At 39.8% G+C, this 12,326-nt stretch overlaps 1 protein-coding gene across 3 annotated transcripts in view; it reads left to right on the forward strand.

Moving 5' to 3' along the window:
• tafa5a (TAFA chemokine like family member 5a) overlaps positions 1-12,326 on the forward strand; it is an 849,915-nt gene that overhangs the window by 437,557 nt on the left and 400,032 nt on the right. For all 3 annotated transcript variants that reach the window (XM_063072585.1, XM_063072583.1, XM_063072584.1), the window contains exon 2: positions 9,909-10,058. In XM_063072585.1, coding sequence (XP_062928655.1) covers positions 9,909-10,058 — 150 coding nt within the window. The remainder of the gene's footprint in view (positions 1-9,908; positions 10,059-12,326) is intronic.

Below are 12,326 nucleotides of genomic sequence, written 5' to 3' on the forward strand. Positions count from 1 at the left end.
AAAATGTTGCATAAAAGGTTTCCAAATTTCTTCAAATTTAACCAAAGGGTCAAAAATATCACTTCTAATTTTCTCTAAATTTAAACTTAATATGGTTTGAGAAAACGATTGGAATGTTCTTTTTCCAACCCTCGGTAATGGACCAAGCCTTTTTGATATGGAAAACAAAAGGTATAACATGTTTTCGTGATCTATTTCTGGATAACGGCTTTATGTCTTTTGAGCAATTATCTGAGAAATTTGATTTGCCTGGATCCCATTTTTTAAGATACCTACAAATAAGAATTTTTTTAAAATACTACGTTGCCTACCTTTCTGATTTCAACCCCTTCTGGCATTTTTGATAAAATTTTAGGTTTTAATCCTTTGCAGAAGGGATTAATAGCAAATAATTGATGATATAATTATGAAATTACTGCCAGATATACCTGATAAAATCAAAAATGAATGGGAAAGGGAACTTCAACTTTCCTAACTATAGAGAAATGGGAAAAAATTTTCAATTAGATGATCTTTATATCTCAAGTTGCTAAATTTGTAAAATATTCAGTTTGAGCTTTCTGACTGCATTTGGATGTGCAGTATAAGTTTTAATAGTAATGATAACATAGTGCCTGCAGAGAGTTGTGCAGTAGCTCCAGAAGTTCGATGCAGTGATGTTGATATATTGCATTTAAAATGATACCATCACTTTTCTCCCTAAAGAAGGTCATTAAGAGAGAAAAGATTAACTATGAAAGGAAACTAGCAAATAATATCGAAGAGGATACTAAAAGCTTTTTCAAGTATATAAAGAGTAAAAGACAGGTGAGAGTAGATATAGGACCGATAGAAAATGATACTGGAGAAATTGTAATGGGAGATGAGGAGATGGCAGAGGAACTCAACAAGTATTTTGCATCAGTCTTCACTGAGGAAGACAGCAGGATACCGGACACTCAAGGGTGGCAGGGAAGAGAAGTGTGCGCAGTCACAATTACGACAGAGAAAGTACTCAGGAAGCTGAATAGGCTAAAGGTCGATAAATCTCCTGGACTAGATGGAATGCACCCTCGTGTTCTGAAGGAAGTAGCTGTGGAGATTGCGGAGGCATTAGCGATGATCTTTCAAAAGTTAATAGATCCTGGCTTGGTTCTGGAGGACTGGAAGATTGCAAATGTCACTCCGCTATTTAAGAAGGGGGCAAAGAAGCAAAAAGGAAATTATAGACCTGTTAGCTTGACGTCAGTGGTTGGGAAGTTGTTGGAGTCGATTGTCAAGGATGAGGTTACAGAGTACCTGGAGGCATATGACAAGATAGGCAGAACTCAGCATGGATTCCTTAAAGGAAAATGCTGCCTGACAAACCTATTACAATTTTTTGAGGAAATTACCAGTAGGCTAGACAAGGGAGATGCAGTGGATGTTGTATATTTGGATTTTCAGAAGGCCTTTGACAAGGTGCCACACATGAGGCTGCTTAACAAGATAAGAGCCCATGGAATTACAGGAAAGTTACATACGTGGATAGAGTGTTGGCTGATTGGCAGGAAACAGAGAGTGGGAATAAAGGGGTCCTATTCTGGTTGGCTGCCGGTTACCAGTGGTGTTCCACAGGGATCAGTGTTGGGGCCGCTTCTTTTTACATTGTACATCAACGATTTGGATTACGGAATAGAGGGCTTTGTGGCTAAGTTTGCTGACGGTACAAAGATAGATGGAGAGGCCGGTAGTGCTGAGGAAACGGAGAGTCTGCAGAGAGACTTGGATAGATTGGAAGAATGGGCAGAGAAGTGGCAAATGAAGTACAATGTTGGAAAGTGTATGGTTATGCACTTTGGCAGAAAAAATAAACGGGCAGACTATTATTTAAATGAGGAAAGAATTCAAAGTTCTGAGATGCAAAGGGACTTGGGAGTCCTCGTACAGGATTTCCTTAAAGTTAACCTCCAGGTTGAGTCGGTAGTGAAGAAGGCGAATGCAATGTTGGCATTCATTTCTAGAGGAATAGAGTATAGGAGCAGGGATGTGATGTTGAGGCTCTATAAGGCGCTGGTGAGACCTCACTTGGAGTACTGTGGGCAGTTTTGGTCTCCTTATTTAAGAAAGGATGTGCTGACGTTGGAGAGGGTACAGAGAAGATTCACTAGAATGATTCCGGGAATGAGAGGGTTAACATATGAGGAACGTTTGTCTGCTCTTGGACTGTATTCCTTGGAGTTTAGAAGAATGAGGGGAGACCTCATAGAAACATTTCGAATGTTAAAAGGCATGGACAGAGTGGATGTGGCAAAGTTGTTTCCCATGATGGGGGAGTCTAGTACAAGAGGGCAGGACTTCAGGATTGTAGGGCGCCCTTTCAGAACAGAAATGCGAAAAAATTTTTTTAGTCAGAGGGTGGTGAATCTATGGAATTTGTTGCCACGGGCAGCAGTGGAGGCCAAGTCATTGGGTGTCTTTAAGGCAGAGATTGATAGGTATCTGAGGAGCCAGGGCATCAAAGGTTATGGTGAGAAGGCGGGGCAATGGGACTAAATAGGATAAAATGGATCAGCTCATGATAAAATGGCGGAGCAGACTCGATGGGCCGAATGGCCTACTTCTGCTTCTTTGTCTTACGATCTTATGGTCTTATGGTCTAAAGATGCTGCAACCTTTGTGTCACATTCTATGTGGAATCCTGCAGACTTTGTAATTAGAGGCTAATGCTTTTCTGTTTAAGTGAAAATGAGTATTTTTCTTTTCCTAGTGTTGAATTCAATCGGTAAATAAATTATAATGGGCAAGTTAAATTTTCAGTCTACTTTCTGCCTAGTTGCATTTCATACACTTGAGTTAATCACTTAATTAATGGGTTAGTGTGAATGTTCCAGATTTTATGAAATGTTAAAGTGACTCAAAAAGTTTTAATGAATTAATTCAGGCCTCAATTTGGAGTGAGAATAATAATGATACTCTGGGCTCTTTGCAATAAAGGAAAACAGCAGCAACTTCTGGCTTAGTCCAAGGCTTAGTTAAAGAAGTGTCATTGCTAATTTACTCCCTACTAGCTGCCCTATTACAATCTTCTTCAGCTCAGTTCACAAAAAATACTGAGCTATGGTATTCCCAGACTATTCTTATTTAGTTTGGAAGTAAAGTCCTTGAAAATCTAGCTCTTTGTTTTATAGTTCAATAGCTTATTAAATAGTAATTATTGCATAATAATCTTTCAGGCTGGCCCCAATCATATTAAGTATGCATTATTGTTCCCTTGGGCTAATATTTCAAATGTCTATATTTTTGAAAGAGTTGCAAATGGATTTAAAGAAGAAACTGAAATTTTGCAAAAGTTTGTTCATGGCACTGAAGGAACTCAAGTGCTGCAGACAGACTCTCTAATACTTCGGCTTCAACTTTAAAGATTGGAATATGCAAAAAAGATTTTTTCCAGTCTCCATTATAGAGCTCTTCTGTTTCAGCTTTACTGTCTGTGAGAACTTTTTTATTGTGGTTGTTGACTATACATTGCGCTGGATGACAGGATCATTGGTGGACAACTGGAGCAAGAAGAATACTAACATCATCTAACTTTAAAGGAGGCAACATTCATATCAGTTTTCTGGATTTTTGTGGGAAAATTTCCTCATTATTGTGAAACATGGCTGCTGACCTCAAAGTTCATGCCTTTTTTTAAAAGGGGGTTGCAAGTTTGCCAAAAACTGATTTGCAGTTCAGACTAAATCTTCCACAAAACTCCCTCCTGGCACTTATCCCTGTAAGAGGCCAAAGTGTTACACCTGCCCATTCATCTCCTCCCTCACCTCCATTCAAGGGCTCAAATAGTCCTTCCAGGTGAGGCAACACTTCACCTATGAATCTGCTGGGGTCATCCTCCTCTACATTGATGAAATCCATCGTAAATTGTAGGTTAAGCAAAAATCAGATCTAAGAAGTTTAAGCAACACGCACAAAATGCTGGAGGAACTCAGCAGGTCAGGCAACATCTATGGAAAAGAGTATAGTTGACGTTTCGGGCTGAGACCTTTCTGCAGATTTTCTCTTGTTTGTGACTAAGAAGGTTAAAACCTTTTTATTTGTTTTATTTGGGTCACAATGCTGCTGGCTCTTTAGTCAGATTTGTGCTCCTTCCTCCTGCCCTAAATTCTCATGTTGACTGTGAGAGAGCACATCCCTTGTAAGGCACTGCTGGCCAGCAATTCTACCCAGGACACATTGGGCTGTCTGCCACAGGGTGCCACATCAGTGAGAGGGAGAAGTAGTTGTTACTTGGACACATACGTGATCTTGCCATGGACCTGATGGAACAATATCAAAACAGTTTGAGCAAAAAGGACAAAGAAAGCTGCATATTTCAAGAAAATTTCAATACTCTGGGCAGACAGGAAGAATGACATGGAATTCAATATGGGGATATAGGATATTATACATTTAGAGAAAGCAATAGGACAAAGATCAGTCCCATATACTGATAGGAACCATGTAAGAATACGCAGGTTCCAGGCAACTCGTTTCTAAGTTTGTACGTTTGTTTGATAATTGCACTGTAGTGTCTACTGTGAAGATTAGAGATGCCTGCAGAGAGGAGTTGGCCATTGAATCATTTGAAGCTGCCTGGGATAAGTGTTTGTCTATGATACAGGCTTGCTCTGTTAACAGCAGGCACCAACTGATCCAGTTTAAAGTTGTCCACCGTCTCCATTACTCTAAACTTAGATTGCACAGGATTTACCCTTCTGTCTTGCCAATGTGTGATAGATGCCAAGGGATGGAAGCCACGTTGTCACAAACATTTTGGTTTTGCCCATTACTGACTGGATTTTGGTCCAAAATATTCGACTGGTACTCAAAAGGCCTGTAAAAGATCCTTCCCCTTGGAAGCCGGTCTCGCTATATTTGGCTGCTCGCAATCTACTATTTGTTTCCCTGCGGTCATACAACAGTCTCTAATGCTGGGGATGATTGTTGCCAAAAGACTTATCTTGAGGGAATGGAAATCACCCTTTCCCCCTTCCTTTCGGAGATGGACGGCTGATATGATCTCAGTCATACAGATGGAGAAACTTAGGTTCTTAAGAACCAATTCAATTAAAAAATTTTCAGCTACCTGGGATCCATTTCTTGCCTACCTGGACGAGGCCGGGGGCGGATGAGCAATTTCCTCCCAGCTGATTTCTCACGGCCCTCATTTGAGATTTAATGTTTAGTATTTTTGAGCACTTTGTACAATAGGCATCCCTCGAATGTTATGTCTTTTTTTTGCTTATTTCTTTTTTATATATGTCAGAGCCGGTATGTTTTTGTTGATTTCATTGTTTTTTTTGAAAATTTTGAAAATAGAGTATTTAAAAAAAGACTCAGGTTATTTGTGTTTATTAGTGCAGAGATAGAATACAAGAGCAAAGAATTCATTCCAACATGTGAATTATAATGTAAGGCCACATGGTGTTACACTGCTGAATCTAAATGAAAATATACAACAGTATCCAAGTACAGTAAAACTTTGATAATCCTCTAACTGGTCAGAAATCTCAATAATTCATTAGTTGGCTCACTGGGTTCTCCTTTTAAACTCACCAGTTCTCTACTTCCCACTTTCTCTTCCATCACTAGCTCCCCAGTCCCCCCTTCACTTCCCATTTTGCTCCCTTTATCTTAAGCTGATACACTGGAAACTTTTTGCAATAATACAGCTGAACATCTTTTTTAAAAGTAAGTTAATTAGAAGCTTGTTAAGGCTATTAGTAGAATAACATTTAATAATCTGATAAAACTGCCTGTCCTGGTCCACTGATATTCCAAACATGGGGAATTATTGGAGTTTTAATATGCACTTGGGGGCCACTGTATTAGTTACACTTGTACACTGCTTGTTAATGCAAATACAGTGTATATAATCAACCAATCATGTGGCAGCAATATAATGCATAAAAGCATGCCGATATGGTCAAGAGTTTCAGTTGTTGTTCAGACCAAACATCAGATTGGGGAAGAAATGTGATCTAAGTGACTTTGACCGTGGAATGGTTAGTGGTGCCAGACTGCATGGTTTGAGTATCTCAGAAACTGCAGATCTCCTGGGATTTTCAGACAGTCTCTAAGTACAAAGAATGTGTGGGAAAAAAACCTAAAGCATTGAGTGAATGGCAGCTCTGTGGGCAAAAATGCCTTGTTAATGAGAGAGGTCAGAGGACAATAGCCAGTCTAGTTCAAACTGACAGGAAAATGACAGTAACTCAAATAACCTTGTGTTGTAACAGTGGAATAATTCATGCAGATAGGTGGGCTGCAAGTGGAACTGAACAATCTATAAAAAAAATGAAAGAAAGACATTGTGAAATAACTTGCCAGTGCACAGGATTCATGTCAAGAAATAAGAGTGCTAATGGCAATTTCATTCATTCATTATGTGCCATGTAGTATGATGTGGGTGATCATGGCCTGTCCATGACCATGATTATTATTGGCAAATTTTTCTATGGAAGTGGTTTGCCATTGCCTTCTTCTGAGTGTTGTTACAAGATGGGTGTCCCCAGCCATTATCAATACTCTTCAGAGATTGCCTGGCATTAGAAATCACATAGCCAGGACCTGTGATGTGCACCAGCTGCTCATATGGGCATCCACCACCTTCTCCCATGGCTTCACGTGACCCAGATCAAGGGGCTTAGCAGGTGCTACACCTTGCCCAAGTGTGACCTGCAGGCTAGTGGAGCTTAGGCTAGAGACCATAGACCACAGAACATAAAGCTTAGGCAAGAGGCCATAGACCACAAACCATAATCTCTACGCCACTTTTGATACAGATATATCTTCACCCAGCCTCCCAGTTTGTATTAGTAATGCAAAATGCGGTTATTGGAGAACATATTGTATAAGGCAAGATATATCTCTGAGAGTGCCACTGTGCCACAAGCCAGGTACAAAAGCCCTTACCTTTCCTTTGCTGTGCCTGTAATCTAGATTCTGGGACCCCGATCCCTCCATTGCTCTGCTTTGCTGTGCTGACAATTGGTCACGAATGAAGAAAACACACATGGGACATGGGGAGGTGTTACCACTAGCTGATATATCTGGGACAATGCAAACAGGAAATTTGGGACTGAAATCAACTACTTTCGGTGGCATTAGCAATTCTTCGATCCTTGCCAGAAATGTTCACATCTTCTCTGGCCATTGTCACACTGTCAGATGATTGAAGGTCAGCAGGCATAGTACCTTTTATTCAAGGGCAGGAGGGATCAGCAAGATAATTAGGGGGGTTAATTAAAAAACTGTGAGATTAATGTCACTGGCAAGGATTAATCAAAGAGAGCTTGGTTTTGGTCAGGGGAGATCCTATCTATCCAATTCAATTTTGTTACCACTGTGAAAATTCAATGTATTGATGTAAGCAGTGGAGTGGTATTGTCTTTATGGATTTCAATAAGGTCTTTGACAAGGTGCCATGTAGGAGACTAGTTCAAGAGACTAAAGGGTGAACTGATGGAGGTATACAAATTTGAGGAGGATAGTTAGGGTATCATTTGATGAAGCTTTTCTTTTCCTAGATGCTTTAACCAGTGAGAGTTGGTTTAAGGTAAGGGGGCAGGGGGTTTAGAGGGGATTTGAGAAAGAATATTTCACCGAGTGGGTAGTTTAAATCTAGAACATGTCAGGAACTCTCTAAATATTCTAAAAGTATACAGATACGCACTTGAAATCAGAATCAGGTTTAATATCGCCGACATATAATGAAACATTGTTATGCAGCAGCAGTACAACGCACTGCATAATAATAGAAAAAAGTGGATTACAGTCAGTACATATGTTAAATAGTTGAATTATTATGATTATGAAGACACGTAGTCCTCTTTTATTGTCATTTAGTAATGCATGCATTAAGAAATGATACATTATTTCCTCTGGTGTGATATAACAAAACACAGGACAAGACTGAAAAAACTGACAAAACTACATAACATATAGTTACAACAGTGCAACAATACCATAACTTGATGAAGAAGTCCGTGAGCACAGTAAAGTTCAAAGTTTCTCAAATGTCCCACATCTCACGCAGATGGGAGAAGGAAGAAAAACTCTTCCTGCCATGCCGACCACAATCCGACCCTGAGTCATCCAAAAACTTCGAGCTCTGATCAACTGTCCGACACTGAGTACCGAGCGCCATCTCTGTTCGAACGATTCAACCTCTTTCTCGGTCGCCAAAACCAGGCAAGGCCGGGGATTTTGAGGCCTACCCTCCGAAAGATTCACGACCAAACAGTAACGACAGCAGCAAACGGGCGTTTCAGAAATTTCTCCAGATGTTCCTCTGTGCTTTCACGTCCATTCTCCATCAAATCAGAATTGTCCACGGCCCCTATTTAACGGATACGATATCATTTTCACGGGAGAGCTGCGCATGCGCGGCGCGCCACCATCTTCTCCTCCCGCCGATTAAATAAGTAATGCAAAAATAGAAATAGAAACCTAGTGAGGTAGTGTTTCTGGGTTCAGTGTCCATTTGGAGATCAGATGGCAGAGGGAAAGAAGGTGTTCCTGAATCATTGAGTGTGTGCCTTCAGGCTCCTGTACCTCCTTCCTGATGGTAGCAGTGAATAACCTGGGTGATGGGAGCCCTTAATGATGGATGCCACCTTTTTGAGACATCACTCCTTGAAGGTGTCCTGGATACTATGAAGGCTAGTGCCCATGATGAATCTGACTGAGTTTACAATTCTCTGCAGCTTACTTTGATCCTGTGCAGTGGACTCCCATATTAGACCGTTACACAGCCAGTTAAAATACACGGCCTGGAAGATAATGGGCTAAACACTATTAACTGTGAATACTGTAGAAATATACTTGATAGCCAGCAGGAAAACAATAGATCAAAGGATATCTTTTGTGCTCTTTCTTCATTGGCCTGAGGGGTTTCAATACTGGGGCCTGTGGTCCCCTCGGTTAATGATAAGGGTCCATGGCATAAAAAAGGTTGGGAGTACTTGAGGGGTGGAATTAGCAACTAAAGAGTGTATAGAAACCTTTTAACTGAATGTTGTTTTGATGGAGAAATTTTTCTATAGACAAATAGCAACATGAATAAAAGGGAGAGGGCATGGGAATATAGTATTTAATTATTTATTTAATTTATTTGAGACAATGTGGAATCAGCCTTTCGAGCCATACCGCCCAGCAATCCCCTGATTTTTTTCACCCAGAGAGTTATGGATCTGTGGAATGCTCTGCCTCAGAAGGTAGTGGAGGCCAATTCTCTGGATGCTTTCAAGAAAGAGTTAGGTAGAGCTCTGAAAGATATTGGAGTCAAGGGATATGGGGAGAAGGCAGGAACGGGGTACAGATTGTGGATGATCAGCCATGATCACAGTGAATGGCGGTGCTAGCTCAAAGGGCCAAATGGCCTACTCCTGCACCTATTATCTGTTGATTTAATCCTAGCCTAATCACAGGATAATTTACAATGACCATTTAACCTGTCAACCAGTAGTTCTTTAGACTGTGGGAGGAAGCTGGAGCACCCGGAGGAAACCCATCTGGTCACAGGGAAAGCATACCAACTCCTTGCAGGCAGTGGCAGAAACTGAACCCAGGTCGCTGGTACTGTAAAGCGTTGTTCTAACGGCTAGTTCACTGTACCACTCCGTTAGTATTGTATTGTAATTAATATTTTGTATTGAGGTAGACAATTAGCTGACATCCTATTGCATAGTTGAGCAAGATTGAAAGGCCAAGAAGTCACTTCTTTCTGTGATTGCTTGCCTCTATGATTTATCTGTGTGCAGATTATTAAAATGATTTTCAAACTTTGTTTTGCCTATATATTTATCTAACCAATTTAATAGTGTTTAAAGGATGTGATTCTGTTGCTTGTTGCTCTGTTTCCATGGACACAATAATACCTGGTGTTTGTATTTTTCTCCTCTCAGGTCAACTTGCTGCAGGCACTTGTGAGATAGTCACCCTGGACAAAGATAGCAGTCAACCACGAAGGACTATAGCCAGACAAACTGCTAGGTGTGCATGTAAAAAGGGGCAGATTGCCGGCACAACAAGAGCAAAACCAGCCTGTGTGGATGGTAAGTAATTGAAGCTTATATATTATTAATACTATTGTTTATTTTCTCAGCTCAATTTAGTAAAACCTGAGGTATGGGCAGAGCCAAGCCCTACTCATTTCTCCATTGCTTGGAACTTTTGGACTCTTGAAGTGGTGTTTAGTAGAGTGACTTTCTTGAGTCTTAAATAAGTATTGCTGTGTAGGCCTTATTGGTTAATGCTATTGTGCAGTGACTTTGGGAAAATACCAGTGTAGATCTTAAAATTGGGATAACATATAACCTATTCATGTTCCATAGTCTTTCAATTTCCTCTTTTAATTCAGCATATTTCTGGTGTTTTCCACTTACTGATTTCTGTATGTTATGTGTGTTTGGAATGGCTGTATCTATTTAGTAAGTTGTTCTTGCTTGTTTATCTTGTTGTATTATATCCGGACGGTTATTAAGGATTGTCCTATCTGTAATAATGGATTAGTCGTAATATAATAATAATAATTATTAATATTTCTTCTTTGGTCTATGTAAAGAAAAACGAAGTTTGCAAAAGGACACATTTTTTTTCTACTGTATTTAATAGAAATTTGTATTTGTTTGGATGAGGAAGAGAAAATGCAGAGTGAGCCTATTTTTATTTGTTTCAACTTGAGGTGACATGAGATGGGAAACCAGAGCATAATGTTGATTTGTAGAAGAAATGTTACTGTCAATGACAAAGAGAAAACTAGATCTTCTGCAGCTAAAACTACTTCAAGTTGTTGTTCGTCATGATCTGAAAGCCATAATATACACTGTATTCCGTGATTGGTTAATTGAAATTGTCTGAAAAGAGTGTTTGTGTTGTTTATCAGTTAAAAAAAGACAACTAATTCTATTTGGATTTCTTTATCAATAACTTAAGCTATTTTTTTCTTTCTGAAAATGGTGCTTTTACTTTTTAAGTAGCACACTAGTACAAAATTACTTTTATTTTGAGTACCAGATACAAAATCCATTGGAAAACATTCAGGCAGACTTCAAAATAGGAACAACGTTATGCCAAGACATTACACTGATATTATTCAGCAGTGTGTACACGAGTTGCGTTCAGTATTATAGTATTCTATCTGTGGTTCTGGAGGTTGTCTGTGAGGTGAGGTCCAAGACCAGTGATGTAACCTAGAGCTTTTCCACAATACTGTACCTAGTCACTTTTTCAGTTAATGGGCAGCGATGCCCCGAGACAAAATCGCAGGACTGGTACATCAGGCCACTTTAATTTAATGGGAGTTTGAGAAGAATCATAATTGTTGAACATAGAAAGAGCCCAATCTTTCACTGGGAACTGTGAATGTGGCTATCCAGTTAAACATATTCTTTTGCGAATATTAATATACCTTCCCATTTTAAGTAGCAGTTTTGCAGAATATTCCATAATGCGAAAAACAAATACCAATTTTTTTTCTCTTTTGTCATTAACCTTAACCATATATTTTGTACTTTACAATTGACTCACTATAAAAGAACAGATTTTGGCTTTTAATAAATGGAGAATTATCCTAATTTTGAACACATTGTGTAGATACTCTATTTCTCCTGCTCTTTTGCAAAGTTTCATACTGTCATTAGAACAAGGAATTGCTTTTGGATAAAATCAGAGCATTATTGGAGGAGCTGAACTAACTGACTGTATGAGCTAACAGTGATGCAGCCTCTGGATTTGCAAGAATCTGAGTATTCTTTTGTTCGCTGTCTCCTCTCCCATCACTACTACCCCAGAAGCTGATATCTCTGGATCCATGCACCTAGCCCCCTCTCCTGATTGTTACAACGACATCCAGCAGCAAGCTCCAAACACTCTGACTGTACCGGCAAGGGAATGGGTGATGAGGGGCACCTGCAAGCAAAGGAGATCGTAATTTCTCAATGTAATGATCATAGAACAAACTATCCGGAGAGTGAATCAAAAGTGATAAATGTTAATAGTTGCTGGTGAATGCAGCAGGCCAGGTAGCATCTCTAGGAAGAGGAACAGTCGACGTTTCGGGCCGAGACGTCAACTATACCTCTTCCTAGAGATGCTGCCTGGCCTGCTGCGTTCACCAGCAACTTTGATGTGTGTTGCTTGAATTTCCAGCATCTGCAGAATTCCTCGTGAAATGCCAATAGTTCCTGTTTAGCACTGGTGATCAAGCATTACTTTCCATCTTTGCACTTTTGGGTACAGGCTGAATTTTGGTAATTGCCTGTGTGTCGACTGTTAGTTAGATGCTGTTTATTTGTGATCAGGATTTGGTGATTTTTCTCTTG

The sequence above is a fragment of the Mobula hypostoma genome, chromosome 20 (genome assembly GCF_963921235.1).
Source record: "Mobula hypostoma chromosome 20, sMobHyp1.1, whole genome shotgun sequence".
Lineage (NCBI taxonomy): Eukaryota > Metazoa > Chordata > Chondrichthyes > Myliobatiformes > Myliobatidae > Mobula > Mobula hypostoma.